The 21,793-nt window shown below is 39.9% G+C and overlaps 5 protein-coding genes and 1 long non-coding RNA gene across 7 annotated transcripts; 3 read left to right on the top strand and 3 right to left on the bottom strand.

Moving 5' to 3' along the window:
• Nucleotides 1-14: 14 nt before the first annotated feature.
• On the top strand, nucleotides 15-802 carry LOC134184190 (large ribosomal subunit protein mL62-like). Its single transcript, XM_062651814.1, has 4 exons — nucleotides 15-224; nucleotides 284-366; nucleotides 425-594; nucleotides 661-802. Exons 1-4 carry the CDS (start codon nucleotides 32-34, stop codon nucleotides 740-742), a joined length of 528 nt encoding a protein of 175 aa, XP_062507798.1. The 5' UTR covers nucleotides 15-31; the 3' UTR covers nucleotides 743-802.
• On the bottom strand, nucleotides 662-4,347 carry LOC134184189 (uncharacterized). The gene is made up of 18 exons (XM_062651813.1): nucleotides 4,105-4,347; nucleotides 3,613-3,694; nucleotides 3,503-3,554; nucleotides 3,341-3,448; nucleotides 3,226-3,271; nucleotides 3,030-3,088; nucleotides 2,923-2,958; nucleotides 2,809-2,861; nucleotides 2,683-2,740; nucleotides 2,555-2,623; nucleotides 2,423-2,476; nucleotides 1,884-2,099; nucleotides 1,761-1,826; nucleotides 1,637-1,699; nucleotides 1,491-1,579; nucleotides 1,112-1,169; nucleotides 1,015-1,039; nucleotides 662-950 (listed from the first exon to the last, which is right to left on the bottom strand). Exons 1-18 carry the CDS (start codon nucleotides 4,253-4,255, stop codon nucleotides 874-876), a joined length of 1,362 nt encoding a protein of 453 aa, XP_062507797.1. The 5' UTR covers nucleotides 4,256-4,347; the 3' UTR covers nucleotides 662-873.
• Nucleotides 4,348-4,844: 497 nt separating this feature from the next.
• LOC134184435 (uncharacterized) lies at nucleotides 4,845-21,695 on the bottom strand. 2 transcript variants are annotated; one of them, XM_062652122.1, is made up of 40 exons: nucleotides 21,585-21,695; nucleotides 14,411-14,584; nucleotides 14,175-14,348; nucleotides 13,985-14,115; nucleotides 13,846-13,917; nucleotides 13,540-13,652; nucleotides 13,375-13,476; nucleotides 13,205-13,311; nucleotides 13,057-13,144; nucleotides 12,891-12,996; nucleotides 12,681-12,772; nucleotides 12,531-12,620; nucleotides 12,432-12,466; nucleotides 12,156-12,329; nucleotides 11,913-12,086; nucleotides 11,629-11,805; nucleotides 11,335-11,565; nucleotides 10,446-11,267; nucleotides 10,189-10,383; nucleotides 9,952-10,125; nucleotides 9,715-9,888; nucleotides 9,486-9,662; nucleotides 9,248-9,421; nucleotides 9,012-9,185; nucleotides 8,777-8,950; nucleotides 8,552-8,725; nucleotides 8,319-8,492; nucleotides 8,148-8,261; nucleotides 7,075-8,087; nucleotides 6,954-7,010; nucleotides 6,775-6,896; nucleotides 6,613-6,708; nucleotides 6,457-6,521; nucleotides 6,233-6,389; nucleotides 6,093-6,174; nucleotides 5,967-6,029; nucleotides 5,784-5,906; nucleotides 5,515-5,727; nucleotides 5,168-5,450; nucleotides 4,845-5,111 (listed from the first exon to the last, which is right to left on the bottom strand). In XM_062652122.1, exons 2-40 carry the CDS (start codon nucleotides 14,457-14,459, stop codon nucleotides 4,957-4,959), a joined length of 6,870 nt encoding a protein of 2,289 aa, XP_062508106.1. In that variant the 5' UTR covers nucleotides 14,460-14,584; nucleotides 21,585-21,695; the 3' UTR covers nucleotides 4,845-4,956. The 2 variants fall into 2 exon arrangements, 1 of the variants encoding a protein (XP_062508106.1); XR_009970666.1 differs by lacking the exons at nucleotides 4,845-5,111; nucleotides 5,168-5,450; nucleotides 5,515-5,727; ... (2 more) ...; nucleotides 6,093-6,174; nucleotides 6,233-6,389 and having other exon boundaries at nucleotides 6,783-6,896.
• Nucleotides 16,394-17,558, top strand: LOC134184975 (uncharacterized). The gene is made up of 3 exons (XR_009970719.1): nucleotides 16,394-16,724; nucleotides 16,804-16,872; nucleotides 17,097-17,558. It is a non-coding gene; the product is annotated as an uncharacterized LOC134184975 (long non-coding RNA).
• LOC134184937 (transcription factor Adf-1-like) lies at nucleotides 17,596-19,178 on the top strand. The gene is made up of 3 exons (XM_062652710.1): nucleotides 17,596-18,128; nucleotides 18,205-18,288; nucleotides 18,345-19,178. The coding sequence occupies exons 1-3, from the start codon at nucleotides 17,836-17,838 to the stop codon at nucleotides 18,724-18,726; spliced, it is 759 nt and encodes a 252-aa protein (XP_062508694.1). The 5' UTR covers nucleotides 17,596-17,835; the 3' UTR covers nucleotides 18,727-19,178.
• Nucleotides 19,156-20,872, bottom strand: LOC134184020 (uncharacterized). The gene is made up of 2 exons (XM_062651622.1): nucleotides 20,458-20,872; nucleotides 19,156-20,137 (listed from the first exon to the last, which is right to left on the bottom strand). Exons 1-2 carry the CDS (start codon nucleotides 20,754-20,756, stop codon nucleotides 19,156-19,158), a joined length of 1,281 nt encoding a protein of 426 aa, XP_062507606.1. The 5' UTR covers nucleotides 20,757-20,872.
• Nucleotides 21,696-21,793: the final 98 nt, after the last annotated feature.

The raw sequence follows: 21,793 nt of genomic DNA, 5'->3' as shown, positions 1-21,793 counted from the left end.
CGCATGCGCATTAACACAAGTGGGCAACAGCATGGCTTTTCTCCGTCCAGTTTTTCTACGTTTTTCTGCCACATCGTTATGTTTTCGTTCATCTGCATTATTTTCATCTGCCAGCAATTTAGATGATGAACCAAGAGAGTCTTTCACGACGTCTATTCCTGTAGACAAACTGACAGTCTCTTTCTCAAGGAGTGGAGGACCAGGAGGACAAAATGTCAACAAGGGTTAGACTAATCAATAGTCACATTTAAGTTCCAATCATCAGCACAAATTCTACGTGCAGTGAACACGAAGGTAGAGCTGAGATTTCATGTGCCATCTGCTGATTGGTTACCAGGATGGGTGAAACAGAAACTCATAAATCTAGTTATGTGAAAGAGTTAACATCAACATTTCACTCGCGTCTAGTATGTATTTGTGTTAGGAAAAGAACAGAATATCAAAGCTTGGTGAGCTGGTAGTCACTTCGTCTGTCTACAGGACACAACATCAAAATCTAAATGATGCTCTTAGTCGATTACAGACAATGGTGAATGAAGCTGGATCGCTTCCGAATCAACCTTCAGCCGCCACAGTTGCCAAAATTAAATATTTGTACGTGTTATGTACCTTTGTGGAAGTGGCAGTTGATAGCATTGATAGTGTGTGTGCATGGCTTAGGCAAAGAAGAGCTGCAGATATGAGACTGAAAGCAAAGAAATATCAGTCACAAAAGAAGAATGACAGGAAACATTCTAATTGAAATTTTCAGAATGAATATATTCTCTGCTATAAATTCAATGACTAACATTTGTACAAAAACCAAGAGCTACACTTATTATTACAGACAGTGTAGATAATAAATACACTATGAGTCAACTGTTTGCAAGGCTACTACACTACGCTTGTGAGTGATGTGTCTGATTCTGTTGGCAAGTCAACAAACCACACAGTTCTGTTGATACCCTGAGCTGCATTCAACAAGTGAACATCAGTCACAAACATTGCAGTCCTGTAGTACAACAAGCTACTTACAGATGTGGAGAGAGACATCTCTTGCCTATAAACAGTGGACAAACAAGATCAATTAATTAATTCATGATATCCCACATATACACATCCATGTGCATACCATTGATGCAGAAGGAGCTTCGAATACTAGACAGTTGTACTGAACAGATGAAGGCTTTCTGCACAAAAAGCTCATGTAACATGAATTGCATAATTATCTAGATACACAGGGATGGCAGCGCTGACATAATTAATTAATCTAATTCTTGGACCAGTATGCACAAAGTTCATTTTCACCAGTAGTTAGTTCATTGCATTCAATAGCAGGGCAGATTACTTCTGTTGCTGGCAGATCTCTGATTTAATTGTCTGAGTCAGATGCTAAGGAGTTACAAGCATTTTGCTAAAGCAGTGTGCCCTGGTGTGCCAGACAAATCTAATTTGCTTCCACCGTTTCCCTGTGCTACATGACTCTGATCACATAAATACAAAGTACTTACAATTGCCGTACAATCATGCCAAAGCATGTTTCTGGATTTAGTGTCACAGAGCAGTCAGAAATTTCAGGATACGTATACTTTCCGAGCAGCTAGAGAGCAATTCATTTCTAGGATCAATACTGTTACATAATCTTAGCTGCCTCTACCTTCTTTTTTCCATCAGCATAATGAACAGTCACTGCTGCCTCTGTGACCATAATTGAAATACTCTGATGTACAAATTTTACACACAAGTCATCGACTAGTCTCATTAGTGAAATGACTTCATACCATCGGTTTGCCTTGTCCATCTATAACCAATTGCACTGCGGATGCAATCAAAGCATCTCCACAGCCCTGCAATATATTACAAACAATAAGCATGCATCTCTATAGAACTGATGATGTCTCAACCTCGTTAACTTCTGTCTTTCCCAAATAAACAACTTCATAAACTCTCTCCACGTGTAACGACAACTGCGCATCTTCTGGTGCAGCAGATTTTACAGTTGGGCTCTCAGCTATTGCTATATCAGCAAGCAAATCACTTCTCAGTGATGACCCATCTGATTCCAAAAGCAACATTCTCCGAGCGAGAGGTACAAACGGTGTCCCATCAATCAATTTTGCCTGAAAGAGAGTGATCATCGCTCACTAAACTGGAATATGACATAACATCTGAGTAGATGGACAGATGCTGCTCATGCACTGCATTGCAGTCCTTTCTGTCAGTATGTGTTCATTGGTTTTCTATTGTCCGCATAGACAAAATGTGCAAAAGGAAATCACGTACAAGCACCTCTCACCTCTTGGACACACTAAATTCCTTTGCAATTATGTGTAGGTAATTAACTAGCATACAATCAAAACCATAAATATATTAAAAGGTTCTATGAGTTAATTCAACAATTACTTAAATAACAGCTCTACGAAATGCAACCAGATATCCTTACTTTGACGATTGATAAATGTACTGCCTCCTTGCTGTGGTCCAACAGTTTGCTTATCTAGCAAAGACAATTGACAAATGAAATAATGTTCACTTAGTCATTACTACACTACCACTCTCATAATCATGCACTTACCCTTGCATTAGCAGTGTACACACACTGATCATTCACGGCATCAACGCAGTCCCCAGCCTCAATATGCACCTACACAAATAGTACTAGAATACAAATACATATTCTGATGTGTATGTCATGTATATTACCCTGTGGGCCAGACTGTCTGGAGCAACACATGTTACAATAGCCCTGTTTTCAACATAACTACTCACAAGGAAACAAACTGATTACCATGCAGCTGCTCTATCTAAATGATCACAATTATGATTAACCTCACAACCATTCCAAAGTCTTCTACACTAGGCAGCTCTACAGTCACATAAATCTACATACAAACAGCTCATCAATACACAGACAGGGTAACCTTTGTGGTCAGTCAGACTTACAGGCAAAATCCAGGTCTCATCAAGAAACGAAGCGTTCTTTAGCAACAGAAACAAAGATCTAGCATAAACGTCTCTCTACTTATCTGCTTTATCATAGCAACACTCACTCTGTAAGCCAGCTCAAAATCCACTTCGGTTACTTCAAATAGAATATCCATAAACTTGCCTGTAATATAGAAAATGTTATTATATAATTTATAAATTTTAACATTTGTTTGTCTCTGTCTGTCAGGACGTTAATACAACTAACAGCTCCATCAGGGTGTTTGCTTCTGTGCTAAACTATCAATAAGATGTTCTTACTTGCTAAAGAAGCATTACCAATGATGGACTCTTTAGAATACCAGTACTACAAAACAATCGGCCTTAATTAATAACAAAATCCTAGTCATTACAAACCATATACAATATATCTCACATCCGTCAACTTTCGATTTTTCAGAAGGTGGTCGACAGGAACTGAGAGGATCTTTTTTACTAAAGCAATTCGAACAAAACAGCGTCCTCGACCGCAAGAAGTCCTCATCTTTACGACACAGCATGCTTAGTTGTTTCTTCGACCACAAACATCAATTCTTACCTTCAATGATGGCTTGATGCTTGCTATAGTCTGAATGAGAAATGGATTTTGCCTAATAATTATTGAAGTTTAATATTAATGTCTAACGTAACACAAATATGTTGACTCACTTCTCATTGTAAATATAATTGGGCAACTGTTCAACCCAATCCCAATAATCTCTTTTATTTAAACCAAAGAGAGAACCTGGATCTGTACAATACAATAAACATCAATGTTAAAATTGCTTGAAGCAGACAAGTACTACTGTATGGATTGCTAGTATATCTCGTAAATATTTCTTTCTTAATTTCCTATACTGTGTGTTGTGTGCAGTCTTCCGTTGTTCAACATACATGTATGTAATCACGCTCAGTTGGTATAATATTGGGAGCTTAATTACAGACTTCTTTTTGTTTATAAGAATGATTTTTGGTCTAGTAGAGGTAGACCAAACAGTCAATTCAGAAATATAGGTTAGAACTACAAACATTTACAACCACCTCATGAAAATTTGAGCCAACAGTGCAAGCATGAAAGCTGTACATGTCAATTGCATGCAAGATATATCATACAGCTACAGAAACGTGCCTCAAGACGTCTTCACTAAAGTTAGATCTTACGTTTAATGCCATCTCGAAAGACGCCTTCCAGAGCTTCACAGAACGGAACAAGGTGCTCGTTTCCATCTTTTATAGGAAGAGGACCTTTCTTAACACGATTCAAGCATTCCCTAAGCTCCGTCAGTAGCTGTCCTGACGAAGAACCAGCCATCGGCAGCACTCGACCTCCTTTGAAAGTTGGTCTCCCACGCAAAGACCGTTTCCAAGGCTTACAATATCACCTTTTCGCCATGAATATGAATATCTAAGAACCACGTGACTAAATCTACCTCGGACTCCCGACAATTAACAATTGCGATTTTGCTCTTAAACAAAGCGGTCACTACTCAATTACCACGCAGAACCGCCAAGCACTATGAAAACAGCAGAAAATGTACATATGCATGTCTAATATTAATGTAGCAATGCTGCAGCATCAATTGGTGACTCTACAATTTCCCATGGCTATGGCCAGTGGTGCAGCTTTGCTTACAACATCTATTTAATTAACTAATAGCTATTGCCTCTTCTGTACATTGTCTTCACACGATCGAGGCCTATATGTACTGTACAAATCACAAACCCATAAATAGACTAATTAATTACATATAAATTGTGCTCTTGATCAACCTAGTGTTACAGTTGTTGTTGCTGGTAAATAGGAAAGAGGTTATATATATATATATATATATATATACCTATATATATACCTATATATATATATATATATATATATATATATACCACGTAGAAGGTTCTAAGTTAAGTAGGATTTTTATGTATATGTATATATAGCTAAAGTACCACAAAACAAACAAATCCCATGCAATGTGAGCATAAGCCAATCATGCAACCGACTGGATCTGCTCTACTTCATACGCAACAGTTATTATGTGATGTGAAAGTCTTCACAGAGCTACGTTGCACTTTTCCCTGGATGCTGAACCAGCCTTCAACACCAAATGAGCCACCATTCATTTGACACACACTAAACTCACATACATCTGCACTACCGCTGTTGTCCATTGCTGGCAAAAGATGTCAAATCAACTACACATAGCAAAACAGACATCCAATTGCATACCTGAATGGGCAAGAAAGTTAATCATCAATTCATTGAAATCAATGTTGTTATACTTGTCCACAGCTGGGAAGATGATCAGCAATGTTTGTCTGTCAGCCCAGACACCAAAATGAGGAATGTCGTTCAATAGTGGGGGATGCAGTTGCAAGACTTGTTTCATGTCAGATAGTCGTAGAACAACTGGTGTATTAGTATCTTGTGATAACTTGACCAACACAGTACAACCAGAATGAAAATAATCACCCATGTACCCAAATGCCTCAACAGACAAGATATCAGGAGCCTAACCACAAATACAGATATAGACAATAATTATAATGACACTATACAAATATAAGGTATCTTGCCTGTTGTTTTGCAGTTGACACTTGTCGACGCTTTCTTCCTTGGGCTGTGTCTAACAGAGCTGTTGCACCACTTGGTACAGAGTCCACAAAACAAGTTCTATCCACATCAACTGTAAAGACTGGAGCAATATCATTTATACACTGAATGATCAATGGCCAGCGAACAGTAACACTACAAGGCAGATCGTTACTGTCAACAACAATAATTTCAATCTATAAAAGAAAACAACATCATGGTATGCTTAGAAGTACCTAACAGTTATACATACATATCTTTCAACAACAACATTTGATTCTTCAGGACAATAAAGCACAGGTTCATCTTCTAAATTTATATATCGCAAAGACTTCAAAAATTCTTCATACTCTCTTTTCAAAGTCTGACGATCAGCCTAAGAAAAGTATACAACCATTACGTAAATTCATCCTATATACTTTCACATATTTCTAACATCGTTTGAAGGAACAATGACAGTTTTGGCTTTGAATCCATGACCATCAGCATCAGGAGTATACTGAAAGACAACAAACTTACAAAAGAACTTGATTAATTAGCAACACAAAGCAGTCTATTTTACTTGAATGAAATCCGAATTAACAACTCCAACCAAATAAATAAACTCATTAGAACCAGTGAATGCACTGGAACAGTTGGTAACACTATACAATACAGAAATGATAAATATGGAGTGACATTAATGCTTACTATCACACATACGTCAGCTGCACTGTAACCTCTGCTATATCATCCCCAATTTCAATTCTGTGTAGCTGGTTGCTGATGTGTATGCCTGTTCCATAATCACCTTGTGGTATCTCTGTGAACGTCAATTTTTCAAGTGTGCTGATGCCAGCTATTAACTTTGATCTATTTTCTATAAGAAATTAAAAACCTAAGTTACTTTCTTGAGAACAGCAAGCTGCAAATTGTCTCCAACAGACCAACAGTAAATCCAACTGGTGAAGCAGAAATACCATTTAAGTCTAATACCTCAATCAACACCAATCTACAAGCCATACATACACATTGATTAGAAAGTACAGTATATGTGAACTAGACATAGAAACATGTCCATGTGTTTTTCTTCCCTATTGTACCTTTGAATGTGATCTGCCTGCCCTCTATTTTGGTACGACAAAGCCAGTAGAACATGAGTCAAATTAAGTTGTACACCAGACTTCCGAATAATATCTCTTCAAAGAAATAACTTGTAATTATGTATGGCCAAACAACACCCAAACCAAGTATTAGTAACATACAATCTCACACTTGAATTCGTTATATCTGTTTTCTCAACTGCAGAAGTAAAAAGAGCATCCTTCTCAGTAACAGTAAGTCTACCTGCAGAAACTGCTCTGTCAAGAGATGACAAATAACTAAGCTGCAACACAAATATGACAGACAAATCTACACATTTTATACAATAGGATAGTTATACTTTCTCTTCTTGAACATCAGCTGCCTGCACCAGAGTCAGCCTGATTCTCTCCCAATCCTGTTAATGCAAAATTGCACAGTAGATTGTTTGATCACTATATAACATCTCACAACAAAATTACATTATCTCCGTAATCACATGCATCCAAGGTCTCATTATCAGCTATAAATACAACCTCATCACAATAGCAGATGACAACCGATCGATTCCTGGTTGAGTTGTCAAACTTGTTCAAGTCAATGTCAAAATGTCTGCAACTAGTGGTATGCCAAGGTATCGTATCACAGACAAATCCACTTTCAATGACACACACAGATGAACAGCCATCCCTATTTCCATTATTTCCATCATCACATTCTTCTGCTGGTAATTCCAACAGACCATTGCCACACTGAGGACAAAGTGGAGTTAAAGAAGTAGACATAGAAGACAGACTATCACAAACACTGTCCTGACTCACTGCACCTGTTCCATTGCTTAACAAAGCTACAGTCAGTGCAGACTGAGTTCTGAATGAAGTACACAACTCAACACTTTGCAGCTCCTGAATCACACCACCACCATCAGTAGCAGAATCAATCAACTGCAACGCTTGTTGCACAGTTTCTGCTTTAGCTTCTTCACTTTCACCAGTAAAACAGAGTACATACCCTCTTCTCAACATCTCATCTCTCAATGGAGTGAAGTTGCTGCTGTCTTTCCCACAATCAGTCAGTAAAGCCAGTATCTGCTCCACATTCTGATCACGATAAAATGACGATGATTCCATCAGATCAGCTATGCCATAGGCATCATGTACAGAGAACAAAGTGTTGCATAAGTCTTCTTTCAGACAACTTTTCTGAACTGAAAACAGCTGTCTTTCAAATGCTTGACATTCCCAAAGCAAGGGTTGGTCTGACTGACACCCACCATACAGAATATCAAGTTCTTGTGTAATAACTCTTACCAAACAATTCCATGTGCTACTTGCCCAATCTCTTACGGGTCTGCTAGTACCCGGATTAGCAATGAAGTTGCACAGTGGAGTCATAAACTCCTCAATGTAGGAAGTTCCACCACAAAAGAAACTCGAATTTGAAACTTTAACAAATGCATGGCAATCTTCCACAGCACATGAACCACCAACAGTAGCTGAAACAAAAGCAGCATCACACATAAATTTACTGTGGTGTACTTTCTAAAGTTTCTTACGGGTTTCACATAAAATACCATGATGTCCAGCAGAACAGAAACACCTGTAGCCATTAATTTCATCAATACATGTCGCTCCATTCTGACATGGAGATGAGATGCATTCATTCACCTCTGCAAAACACGAATGAAGCTTTCATAAACCAAAGTTCCATAACTACGTATGTTTACCAATGCACTGTGGCTGAGAGCCAGACCACTGGCCACTTTGCAAGCAAGAGATGTTGTTGTTACCATTCAATTTATATCCAGCAAAACAACTAAATGTAACAGTTGAATCACAATTAATAGATGTTCCATTTGTGATGCCATTCACGAGATCAAACAATGGTGGACATGTAATAACTGTAAAAATGTCAGTATAAAAACAATAACTATTACAGTTATAAGCATTATTAACTCACGATTGCATGTAGGCGATGAGTCATTCCAAACTCCTGTCATTAAACATATCAGCGTTTGAGAACCAATTAGTTCAAAACAATCTTCACACTCAAACTTCTTTACAGATCCCAATGTAGTGTTGCCAATAGCAGGCAAACCATTCTCCACAGGATCAAGATCACCACAAGCAACAACTGACAGCATAAACAGTTAATTTTATCTTCTAACTGACAATAAGCATTTACCTCTGCATATTGGCTGCTCAGCAGACCAACTACCATTAGTCAGGCAAACTCTTTCAGATGGACCAACAAGCTCATAGCGACTTGCACACAAAAAGGTTTGCATAATACCACAGTTTGTTTCATTTCCAACCTTTAAGCCATTTTCTGGAATTGGCAAATTTGGACAATAAATCACTAATACACAATGAGATGTATTTCAGATGGCAATGATTGATGTTAATTAATGGGCACTAACAATCACATGTGGGTTGGTCTGCACTCCACTGGCCATTGTCAAGACAAGTAAGATTGCTGTGTCCTTCCAACTTAAAGCAATGGTCACAGCCAAATAGAACTTGAGAAGAAACAACTGTCTCATTGCCCAGCATAAAGCCATCACTTGGAGATGATAGTTCTTCACAGTAAACCACTGTAATTAATAATAAACGACAGCTATACAGTCACACAAAAACTGCAGCAAATGCTACTGACAGTCGCAAGTTGGTTGTTGTCCACTCCATGTTCTGTTTTCTAGACATGTTCGCATACTGGAGCCACTCAGTCTATAACCTGTATCACACTTAAACTCAACGCTTGCTGAGCAAGTTCTCTCATCTCCTATTCTTTCTCCATTCTGAAGTTTATCTAATGCACAGCAAGAAATAACTAAATAGAACAACAGAAGTAAGATACTTCAAGACCACAGCTGTGTACTAGTCTTTCTACATACTATTGCAAAAGGGTTCTGTACCACTCCAAGTTTCATTAGCCTGGCATGTTCTTGTTGTTGGTCCTTCAAGCTCATAACACGGGTCACACTCAAACCTTATTTCAAAGCCCAATGTAGTGTTTGCAGTTCCAATCTTCTTGCCATTTCTAATATCACTGAGATTGCCACAATCCACAACTGCAAAGATACGATAAAAAAACTCCAGTAGCAAGTATTGTATCAAACTTACCATTACACTGCACACTAGGTGAGCTCCATAATCCATTTGCCTGACATTCAGATATTGAAAAACCAGAAATTTCATATCCCTCATCACAAGCAAATGTGAGAACGCTAGACAACACAGTTTTATTTCCTTTTATTTGGCCATTCTGCAGTTCAGGAAATTTGCCACAATCTCTTGCTGTAATACAATAACAGTAGTTACATCCAAACTATACTCACAACAAAATGATAAACAATGTACGTTGGCATATGGTTTCATGTCCACTCCATGTGCCATCTGCTTGGCATGTACGATTAGATGATCCATTTAGAAAATAGCCCACATCACAGGAGAAAAAGACTGTGGACTGATAAATTCGATATTCGCCATCCATTTTGCCATTAGATGGATTAGGAAGTTCATCACATTCTGTTACTACAGTATATATAATAACAATGGCTCCTGTCACCATTATTATGAAGACAACCAACCACTCACATTTGCATGTAGGTTGAGAACTACTCCATGAACCGTTTGCCAAACACACTGTCTCGGAACTTCCTGATAACTCATATCCCACATTACATGAAAATGACGTAATGGTAGGTTGATGCACATCTCCCAGCACAGACACCACTGACGATTGAACTACACTACCATTAATTGGGTTTGAAAGAGAGCCACAATCAGCAACTATACAACAAAACAACAAACCCTAAGTGGCAGCATTTGCGCATTGTTCTTGTTGTTCTTACATAAAATTTCAAGTTTAGTGCAATTTAAGTGTAAGCTTCTGCCATTCAACCATCTTCCTTCATCACATTGACTATGATTCAGACTTGTCACATAAATAGGTCCACTCCTGACACCAAATTGTTCATTTTCAACTTGGAGAACACTCAAACTATCCCGTTTATGCTCCATACAAGCAACTCCAGCAGCGTCGGTTCCTCTAACACTGAAATAAGTGTAGTCTACACCAAACAAAGAAATGACACTTCCAGTCAATGGAGTAGGTGAGCTCCTGTGTGATGAAGTTCTACTGACAACTACTGATATACAGCTAGTCTCAGTCCATTCAACAGCTGCAGCCCACCAGCCAAACTGAGTGATTTCCAACATCAATGTCTGCTTGCTGACAACAGCTTTGCCTGAATTTTGCCATATTCCCAAACTCTCATTGTAAAACCAGACAAACAGCTGATCACTAAAACGATCAACCACAAATGGAATGTACAACCATGCTGGATTCAACAGAGTGATACTTAGTGAATTAACAGTAGTTCTAGCAGTAACATGAACTGCCACATAAGCATCCAGGTTCACCCGAGACAACTGATCCTTGTCATTAACACCAATCAAGTGTGGTACACCATGCAGAGAATCTGTGAGGTTGACAGAAGTAATTGTAAAATTCAATTGACTTTCAATGTCTACATCCAAAGAACCAACAGGAACATAGAGTCTTATGAAATGAAAACCAAAATCTGGAAAAGTGACATTGATGTCAGAACTAGACATGACACGAAAAGATACAGAGTCTGCCTGTCGTTGCATATAAATTGGTAAATGGTTCTCTGTCAACCAAAAAATATATTTATAGTACAAACAAAACAAAATTTCAGCCACAAGGTAAGATCTAACCAGTTAGATGAGTATAAAATGAAGCACTACTGAGCAGATATCCATCAGCTTCTACACTAATAAGCAAGAGTGCATTAGGTGGAACAACGATCAGCACGGTATTTTCTGAAGTACTGATGCGACGATACAAAGTAACAGCTTCATTGTCTATAACACGAATAATCACCACTGCTGGCATGACAGGCACATAGCTCCATGCCTCTAACAGCTCTATCCTTAATTCTGAGACACCTACAAAGACAAATAGTCAATACAATTACATTGCAATAAGAATGAGGTCATATGTCAATATACGTAAACAAGATGGTGCACTCCCACGCCATTGTCCTGATGTTACACAATCACGATATACCGTCCCCAGCAATCCAAATCCATTTTGACATTCATACGAAACAACAGCACCACAACGATAACTATCAGTTAGATGAATTGATCCATCAGTAGGCACTTCAAGAGCAGGACAATGAACATCTAAGATAATGCAAAAACTAAAGCTAAGTGACCAAACAAATAAACAAAATGCTATAATCTAATTACATATGTATGTACTACATTATCAGTATATTAATTGAACTAACATGTGCAATTGGGTTCCTCTCCGCTCCATGTTCTATTAGGCAAGCAAGACAGTTGGTTGTATCCTTGAACCTCATAACATTCGTTACAAGTAAATCCAACAACAGCACCACACATGGTGTCATTTGAATCCTTTTTTCCATTAATAGGCGTTTTAAGGGTTGGACATGATTTCACTGTAAGCAATAGAAAATCACACTGCATCATAACACAGGTATTCTCACCAATAAAACATCCAAACTAACGTGTGCAGTTAGGTTCTTCACCACTCCATAAAGTATTTGGCAAACAAGAAAGCTGTTCATTACCTTCCAACTCATAACACTCATTACAACTAAAATCTACAATTGCACCACATGAAATGCTATTTGAGCTCTTCGATCCATTAGATGGTGTAGAAAGAACCGAACAATTCTGTACTGCAATTAAAAGACAGCAATAAAGGTAAAAATAGACTCAAACATTCAAAGAAGAAACCTAAAAATCATTCCATTATTATTATTAAATGCACACAGACTTACCAGTGCAAATGCTAGAAGCATTTATCCACACAATTCTGCAGCAATACATTTCGTGGTCACATATATACACAACTGTATTTCAGCAAGTTAGTCACTCACCTTACATGAGCTAAAGAAGAAAACTTTCCATCTGAAACTTCAAATTCAGCAAGTTGAAAAAGGGTTTCAGAGCTGCTAACATTCTCAGCTCTAACACACAAACAATACCACCACACTGCATATTTGGTCTACTTTTGCATGGCACCATACGTATTGCTATATTTCACTCCATTCAACAATGAAGAATACGCTGTCTCAGATGCATGCCCTGTAAATGTCAGTGTAGCAGAAGGAACATCATACTGCCAACCAATAATAACACTACATTAAATACTACTCAACTATATCACAACTGTAAACAGGAAGGTGACAATGCACAAACCTCACACCACATACTCATATTCATTCATAAACACTTACTTTAACTGTCACCCCAGGATACGATACTGTTGATAAAAGTTGTTCATTAGTAAAAGTTTCCATATTGTTTGCAACCAAACGAACAGTAGCATTGTGCATTTGATAACTAACAAAGCAACTAGCGTTTGCCAAGATCAACTGACAAGTTACAGCATAAAGATTTTACTGATCACTGTCAGCATCACTGAGAACAAGTGAGTTGTTAGTGATATCCACAGGTGTAGTAGTGCCCTCTACAAATTGAGTGACATTATCTATAGACAACACAATAAACTATTGAATGTAATACATGATCTAACAATCATACAACTAACCACCAATCACGATGACAGGTGGGTTATCATTTAGTCCCACAAATCGAATGGTTATATTTACAACTTCTGACGACATTCCTCCACACTCCACTGTTAGTTCAGTATACCTGGTAATAAAGATGTACACAGCCAATCAGCACATACATATAGCACACTGCCAAGTATCAAACCTTGTGTTGCCTTGAGGAGGGTTGTCAAAATTGATATATTGTAGTGACAACAACACAAGTGTCAAGTTGGCAGAATTTTCATTATCAATAAAAGTTGTACGTCTAATCATAATTACATTGATTACTATCTTGTCCAGATATAACTTAAACAGCACATTCTCATACACGCCATTAGTCAAATCAGCCTCTTCTCTTTTAGCGATTTTACCAGACAAACTAATAAATTCGATTGCAGTTAATATGTTCCTACTAACAGCTACACTTGGATTGAACTCAACCTGTAATACAAAATAAATCCAAAAGAATTGCACAGCAATAGAACGTTAATTGAACAGCAGCACTACAGTGCACATCCTCACAATAGATGATTATGTAACATTTACTTAATCAAGAAAATCAACTGTAAAGTTCCTTTTGTGTGTACTGTAGCGCAAGCTCATTACTACCACAAAAACCTTTGTTTACTGTTACCTTTTCCCAAAACACAGCATATGCTGGAAGTCCCTGAGGAATGTGATGTTCTATTCTTACAGATGTCCAGTCCTTGAAAGCAGTACAGCAGCAACAGCATGAAAATCAACAATCTCACTCATAACATTGCATAGCTTACTTCAGTTCCAAACCCAACTACATCCAGCATGGACCGGTCTTCAATAATAAGGGATGACCTTGCTTCAGTCAAAATAATAACAGGAGAATCAAACGTCGAATTATCGTCTTTGTTAAAGTCAACATAGTCGGCTGCAACACATAGACAAAAATATCATAACCTCCCAATTAAAAATCCAAAAAGGTTTTACCCTCACAAATGGGTTCTGACCCACTCCATGACTGATCAGGTTGGCACTCCAGTGACTTTGAATCCAACAGATGATAGCATGATTCACAACCAAATTCAACAATAGTACCACATGAAGTGCTATTTGAATTCTTTACTCCATTAGATGGTGTAGAGAGAACCGAGCAATTCTTTACTGTAACATGTGCAACCAATTTAAATTAAAACACACTTAAATGTTTAATACAGAAATCTAACCATTGCAACTTGGTACATCACCACTCCATGAACTACTTGGCAGACACATAAGCTGTTGATCACCCACCAGGTCATAGCACTCATTGCAACTGAAAGCTACAACTGTACCACATAATGTGCTAGTTGAGTTCTTTACTCCATGAGATGGTGTGGAGAGAACTGAACAATTCTTTACTACATAAGACAACAACAATGGTAAACTACAGTAGACTCGACCATTCATTGCAGAAAACCATGACTTATTTCATATGCACTCAAACATACAAGTGCAAACAGGTTCTATACTGCTCTACAAATTATTTAGAAAACTATATTAAGTTAATGTTAATTGTCTAAGTAAATACAATTGAAAACTCAAATGCACAAATTAACCTTTGCAAGTTGGTGCCTCACAAGGGGTGCATTTGATTTGCCCATTCCAACTATTCCGGAATGAAGAGAATAGCCAAATCAAACACTTGTTCAAATCAAACCACATTCGGGAATGAAGGGTGTGTTGTTGAAGGGTGTGTTGTTGAAGTGTGTGATGCTAGCGCAATTGTTCTGTATGTCTGTCATCATGGTGGATGAGCTCACCTCTAGTAAACCAAGCACAAACAGGTCAAAGGAGTGGTTTACTCGAAATAGTAAACCAATCATTCCAAAATGGGAATCAATTATTCCGGTATTCCTAATATTCCAAAATGGTTAAAATGGGCAAATTAATTAAATGCACTCCAGTCTACGTTATATTTAGCAGACAAGAAAGCTCACGATGTCCCTCCAATTCATTAGCATTCATTACAACTAAAAGCCTACAGCAGTACCACTAGCCTCGTCCCCAACTCTCTCGCGCTAGTCTTGTCCGGTGCCCGTATGACAATTCCAAGCGCGTGGGATCATCCCGCCTACTTCCTGCCATATCTCTAAATGCTCACTAAGTGTCACCGCAACGTCATCAAGTGTCCCGTAACTTCAAAATCAGATTAGCGTTAGTCTAATCCACTAAACGTACCACAGTGGATGCTATGACCATTGTTTGGTGTTTGTGGCATATCCAGCACTTGCAGACAACTGAAGCATGTTGAAAAGGTAAGACTATGGAGTATTGGTGACGGGTTTCGTGTAGGCTTGTAGTCTGAGATCTACAAGTGGCGGATCCGGAGTGATGACCTTCGACGTAGTTCACACGAGGCCATTAGCGTTTGTGCACAGACTAGACTCTGTAGCAAAAAGCGCGCAATGGCAAGGGAAGGGGTTGATCTTGACATGAAACTACCGTCTACCCTTCAAGTATGAAAACAAATACATCTTTTCGCGAAAGAATAGCCCTGGAAGCTTCAAGTTGACCCTCCAGACGGTAGTTTAATGTCAAGATCAACCCCTTCCCTTGCCATTGCGCGCTTTTTGCTCCAGAGTCTAGTCTGCGCGCAAACGCTAATGGCCGCGTGTGAACTAGCTAGAAAGTCATCACTCCGCCAATTGTAAATCTCAGACTACAAGCCTACACGACACTCGTCACCAACACTCCATAGACTTACCTTTTCAACATGCTTCAGTTGTCTGCAAGTGCTGGATATGCCACAAACACCAAACAATGGTCATGGCATCCACTGTGATACGTTTAGTGGATTAGACTAACGCTAATCTGATTTTGAAGTTACGGGACACTTGATGACGTTGGGGGTGACACTTAGTGAGCATTTAGAAAGGAGATATGGCAGGAAGTAGGCGGGATGATCCCACGAGCCTGGAATTGTCATACGGGCACCGGACAAGACTAGCGCGAGAGAGTCTGGGGAAGAGGCTAAGTACCACTAGTAGTGTTAGTTGTATTCTGCATACCATTGTTTGGAGTTAGCAAATCTGGACAAAAAACCTCTAGCTAAAAGGCAAGATCAACAGTTTCACATTAACGTTAGACAAGTACAACTGCATGCATTCATTACCACTCAAAAAAACCATGGCATAATTTCTCCAGCAAAATACACACCCATGGTTGAAGCAGTTGCATCAGCTCAGTCCAATAGACCTTTTCACAGGGCATGGCACTAACAACGTCATCGCCTACCGGGCGCCGATTTGGTTCACTTTTGATGCATTGGCATTGGCCTTTGTTAAACGCGTGAGTCTAGAGCCAAAGCAACAATATTTCTTTTCGAACTTTAACCGGCGCCTACAGCAATGCATTGAATCAGGTGAGGCCTCATTAGGACTCGGCTTTTGTGTGTTATGAACAACCTCTTTCTGATCTCTTTCGTGACTCTGCCGTGTCATTTTGAGTGATGATGTAACATCGAGACTTGACAGACGTCAAATGCGGATACAAACGTGCGTACGTAATCTATGATGCGTGTTCTGTGTAGTACGCACTTACCAAATGGTTTGGTTTGTACCTCCTAAATACTTCCTAGAACGTGCGGCGTTTAGGGAATGACTGACGTGAAGAGAAAGTCTTTAGACAAGTCTGGTGGTACTGAGAGGTAAGAAGAGAATGCTTGATTAATATTTCATCTTGATATAATGTCCTCAGCTGTACGTGGCTGTCATATAAATGAACCAGTCACTCAGTGTTGCTGCACTGTGTTTACCTTTTGGAGTGTGTAGTTGCCGTGCCATCATGGTTATTTGCTGTGTTCATTGATGTACCAATGTATCTGCAAAGGGGAAATATTTGAAGTTTCACATGGAAATTTTTGTCACATAGATAAACTTTATTGCCATTTGAATGACGTTGACTGGTGGTTGCCAAGGGATACTCTACATCAAAGTCTACCACAGTCATTTAGAGAGACTTTCCCAAAAAAGACCTACATCATTGATGCAACAAAACTATTTACAAAACGTAATTCAGATAGAGGTTTGCAATCAGCTTTCTTCTCCAGATACAAACACCACCACACTGTGAAAGCATTGGTTGCAATATCGCCACCATGTGGTCATGTTATATTTGTGTTACAACTATCTACTGGTGCCATAACAGACAGGGAACTTACCAAGCAGTCTGATTTTCTCATTAAATTTGTGCCTGGAGATCAAGTCATGGCAAACAAAAGGTTTGTTATTGCTGGCATTCTCATGGACGTTGGGCATCTCTTGTGCAACCTCCTTTTCTAAAAGGAGGACGTCAATTTACTGAGGAGTAAGTCATTAAATGCTGACAAGTGGCTTCTAAAGCCTGGTTTACAATATGACGCTGACGACGCTCGCGACGCTCGCGGGGACGCTCGCGAAGACGCTCAGGCGGGCGTCATATTGTAAACATTCGCACGTCGCGTCATGAGCGTCGTCAGCGTCGTCAGCGTCCGTGAGCGTCGTTGACGCTCAAGTTGAGACAAGTTCAACTCCAGCGTCCAAACCGGAAGTGGTCCAGCGTCTACTGGAAGCACGTGATTCTTGTCGACAAATCAGCTATCAAATCCGGGAGTGATATCCCTGAGTGAACTATGGAAGAGAAGCTTATCGAAAGTGTACGTAAGTACGGCTGCCTGTGGCAAGTAAAGTCCAGGGAGTATAAAGACCTGCGTCTGAAGGAGAACTCTTGGAAAGAGGTCTCGGAAGAAACTGGGCTCCCAGCGGCAGACTGCCAGAAAGTATGGAAACGTCTTCGCGACAAGTTCGTGAGGGAAGAGAAGAAAACTAAATCAATGCGTTCTGGAGACTCGGGACCTCCCTACAGCTCATTGTGGGAGTACTTTGAGGTTCTCAGCTTCCTCCTGGACACCATAAAACATCGCCAGTAAGAAATGATTACCACGTGTAGTTTGACAATGTACCGTATGTAGGATCGAACGGTGTTCATTGTACATTTATAGAACAGTTACCAACTTTAGTGCCCCCCTAGATGATGGTTGCGTTCATGATGATGATGAGGAGGACAATGATGATGATAGTGAGAGGTACATTTGAATCAGTGAAATAGTAATTTTGACAACTTATTTAATCTTTTGCCTAGCATTGTAGCAGTAGACCAGTTTGAACACAACCAATCAATGACAACACGTCAGTCTACTCCGTCACCATCAGTGCCATTATCTGGAGGAGTAGTGCAAACACCTATGGGAGAAATTCGTTCCAACAGAGGCAAGGGCAAAAAGAGGAAGGTGGATGCTGAAGCTGTTGATTTAGCTATGCTTCAGTTGATCAACGACCAGAAGAGCAATCCTACTGAGCCATCGCTAGATGAAGAAGGGCTATTTGGATTACACATTGCAGCCAAACTAAGACAGTTGTCCGACCGTGAGAAAGCAATTGCGGAGATTAAAATCGAAGAAATACTATTGGAGGCAAAATTTGGCTACCAATACCAGCAAAGCAGCCACCAATACCAGCATTGAGCAACCACGCATATCTGGGCTCTCTTCGTTTAACCAGATGTTTGAATTGAAGCATCTGTATGGTCCTTTAACCGGCTTTTTTAAAAGCCACAAAATCATCAAAGAGAGCTGATCTAAAGACTGAAGTCTACATTACCTAGAAGTACATACACACACACACACACACACACACACACACACACACACACACACACACACACACACACACACACACACACACACACAGAGGGAGAAAGAGAGAAACAGACACAAAAGCAGAGAGTTGTATTTTCAACTGATGCTTGTTCACCCTTCTTATTAGGTAAATGGTGCATTAATTCAATCAGATGCAGGGTGGGCACATTGATGTGATAGGGAACTGAACATACAGTACAGGTTTCGATAATACCAGCAAAATAGCTGGTGAAAGCCCCAAAACACATATCATGGCTAGTATTCTGTACGATGGATGTGGTGGTACTGCCATGTCACCTCTCCTTCAGAGGACATAAAGTAGTCGCGAATAGTGTCCCTACATGTAGCTGCAGATCTACTATACATATTGCTTCCTACAGAGCCTATCCTGCTCAATCCATTATCACCATCCACCTCACTTCTCCAGGCTCCTTCAGTGACGTTCCCTGCTCCATCCTCTGCATCACTAAATCCGCGTGGGCAGTAAACTGTTGACTCAGTAGTTCGCAGGTAGTTGTGTAGGGCTATTGCTGCTTGGGTGAAAAGCACTACGTGATCTGGAGAAGCAATTATCGGCCTCCTAAAGAGACGCCATCTGGCAGCCAGGATACCAAAACTGTTCTCAATGACTCTTCTGGAACGGCTCAAGCGATAGTTAAACACTGCCTCAGGATCAGCCAAATTTCTCCCAGGATACGGACGAAGCATATTGCGCTGAAGTGGAAAAGCTTCGTCTCCCACAAACGCAAATGGTACCTCAATGGCGGTACCGGGTAGAGTTGTAGGTGATGGTAAGCCAAGTTTGCCTGCATCTAGTGCTCTGCCAAATTCTGAATTTGAAAGAACACCTCCATCACTATGTCGACCAGAATTTCCAATGTCGACGAAAATAAACCTGTAATGTGCATCGCACACTGCCATTAGAACAACTGAGTGTCCTCCCTTGTAATTGTAATACGATGATCCCGAAGAAGCGGGAGCTTGTATAGATATGTGTTTGCCATCAATAGCTCCCACACAGTTTGGGAAATTCCAGAGCTTTGAAAATTCTCTGGCAATGCCCTTCCAATCCTCTTCACTTGATGGTCCTTTCACATATTCAGGCTGAAGAACTTGCCACAGTGCAGCACATGTTTCTCGAATGATGTGGCAAACAGTTGCACGGCCAACTCTGAAGCTGAAAGAAACTGACACTTGGGAGTTGCCAGTGGCCAAGTAACGTAAAGTCAAAGCCAATCTAAAAAATTTAAAGAATTACTTCTTCTGATGCTGTATCACTATAGTGGACAAGCAGACAGACAGACATACAGACAGACAGAGAGAGACTGGCAGCTAAACAATCAGATAGACAAACAAAATGGGACACTGCGATAGAACAGTGGTTAGCTGTTTGCTTGTACTCTAGATTCGAAAATTTGCTTGACAGATAGATCAACAAAGAGGCAGACAGATAGACAGATAGACAGAGAGACAGGCAGGCAGGCAGACATACAGACAAACAGACAGACACACACCCACACACAGACTGTAATGAAAGAACTATGTACACAGGAATACCTTTCTCCAGGTGAGATCTCCGGCCGATAGACGCTTTGATATGATCTTCTTTTCAAAGCAGGAGCTACCTTTGCTACCAGAGCATCAAAAGTTTCCCTAGACATTCTCAAGAAGCGGTAATGACTCTCTGCATCCTGCAGCCTCATTTCTGCTAGCAGATTGTGATAGTCCCCGTGCTCTCTCCTTCTTTGAAAAATGGTTCTCACCCATTTTCGGCGGCGGCGGCGGCTAGCTTCCCGAGCCCTTCGAGTGCGCCTACGGTACACTAGCAGTAGAAGGAGCAAGTCTTTTCTATCCATGTAATAAGATGGTGGTGAGCATGCGCGTAGTGTCTCTGTGACGCCCAAGTGACGCTCATCGAGAGGTATTGTAAATGGTACAGCGTCACCGGCAGCGTTTTGACACCTACCCAGCGTCTTCGCCAGCGTCTTCGCGAGCGTCCCCGCGAGCGTCGCGAGCGTCGTCAGCGTCATATTGTAAACCAGGCTTAAGAGGTGATCAGACGGATAACGAACTATAGAATTTGTAAGGTATAAATAACACTTAGTTCAAGCATGGATCTTTTATATAAGGTATTTACTGTTTGTTCATATTTAACAAATTTGCATCCACCTCTTGTACTATAGATTTAATTTTGTACGGTAAATTAATAGTAATTAGTGTCATTGATATCAATTTTAGTTTGTAAAGGTCAATATATATTGGCTCTTGTTATCATTCTGTACTCTTCCGTGTAATGCTCCAGGATACACTACCACTTGCTGTTCAATTTCATTTTCATTGTGTACACCATTTTAATAGCAATACTCAATTATATTATTACAACATTAATTAATAGTATTAATTAACAGAACTTTATCTACTTGCTACCTAAGGTCCTAAACGCCGCACTTTCTAGGAAGTATTCAGGAGGTACAAACCAAACCATTTGGTAAGTGCGTACTACGCAGAACACGCATCATAGATTACGTACGCGCGTTTGTACCCGCATTTGACGTCTGTCAAGTCTCAATGTTACATCATCACTCAAAATGGTGCGGCAGAGTCACGAAATAGATCAGAAAGAGGTTGTTCATCACTGCAAAACACGCAAAACGCACAAAAGCCGAGTCCTAATGAGGCCTCACCTGATTCGATGCATTGCTATACGCACCGGTAAAAGTTCGAAGAGAAATATTGTTGCTTTGGCTCTAGACTCACGCGGCTAACAAACGCCAATGACTCAAAAGCAAACCAAATCGTCGCTGTGGGGGGTGACACCGTTAGTGCCACGCCCTGTGAAAAGGTCTAGCTAGTCTAATTAGCTAAAGAGTACTCGCCACACCCATAATGTCCA

The sequence above is a fragment of the Corticium candelabrum genome, chromosome 9 (genome assembly GCF_963422355.1).
Source record: "Corticium candelabrum chromosome 9, ooCorCand1.1, whole genome shotgun sequence".
NCBI classification, from domain to species: domain Eukaryota; kingdom Metazoa; phylum Porifera; class Homoscleromorpha; order Homosclerophorida; family Plakinidae; genus Corticium; species Corticium candelabrum.
Note: the sequence above shows the minus strand (reverse complement) of the source record. Positions and strands in the feature narration are given on the sequence as shown.

Excerpts from the sequence above, each read along its gene's own strand:
- LOC134184020 (XM_062651622.1), bottom strand. The coding sequence starts at position 20,756 with ATGGATAGAAAAGACTTGCTCCTTCTACTGCTAGTGTACCGTAGGCGC. Across the intron at positions 20,138-20,457 it reads GAGATCTCACCTGGAGAAAG|ATTGGCTTTGACTTTACGTT; the intron begins GTATTCCTGTGT and ends TAAATTTTTTAG.
- LOC134184189 (XM_062651813.1), bottom strand. The coding sequence starts at position 4,255 with ATGGCTGGTTCTTCGTCAGGACAGCTACTGACGGAGCTTAGGGAATGC. Across the intron at positions 3,089-3,225 it reads TGGTAATGCTTCTTTAGCAA|GCAAGTTTATGGATATTCTA; the intron begins GTAAGAACATCT and ends TCTATATTACAG. Across the intron at positions 2,741-2,808 it reads GACTTTGGAATGGTTGTGAG|TTATGTTGAAAACAGGGCTA; the intron begins GTTAATCATAAT and ends CCTTGTGAGTAG.
- LOC134184190 (XM_062651814.1), top strand. The coding sequence starts at position 32 with ATGGCTTTTCTCCGTCCAGTTTTTCTACGTTTTTCTGCCACATCGTTA. Across the intron at positions 225-283 it reads AGGACAAAATGTCAACAAGG|TGAACACGAAGGTAGAGCTG; the intron begins GTTAGACTAATC and ends TTCTACGTGCAG. Across the intron at positions 367-424 it reads AACAGAAACTCATAAATCTA|GAAAAGAACAGAATATCAAA; the intron begins GTTATGTGAAAG and ends TATTTGTGTTAG.
- LOC134184937 (XM_062652710.1), top strand. The coding sequence starts at position 17,836 with ATGGAAGAGAAGCTTATCGAAAGTGTACGTAAGTACGGCTGCCTGTGG. Across the intron at positions 18,129-18,204 it reads GACACCATAAAACATCGCCA|AACAGTTACCAACTTTAGTG; the intron begins GTAAGAAATGAT and ends GTACATTTATAG. Across the intron at positions 18,289-18,344 it reads AATGATGATGATAGTGAGAG|CATTGTAGCAGTAGACCAGT; the intron begins GTACATTTGAAT and ends TCTTTTGCCTAG.
- LOC134184435 (XM_062652122.1), bottom strand. The coding sequence starts at position 14,459 with ATGTGTCTGCCAAGTAGTTCATGGAGTGGTGATGTACCAAGTTGCAAT. Across the intron at positions 14,116-14,174 it reads GTCAGAACCCATTTGTGAGG|CCGACTATGTTGACTTTAAC; the intron begins GTAAAACCTTTT and ends TATGTGTTGCAG. Across the intron at positions 8,726-8,776 it reads TGAGCAGCCAATATGCAGAG|TTGTTGCTTGTGGTGATCTT; the intron begins GTAAATGCTTAT and ends TTATGCTGTCAG.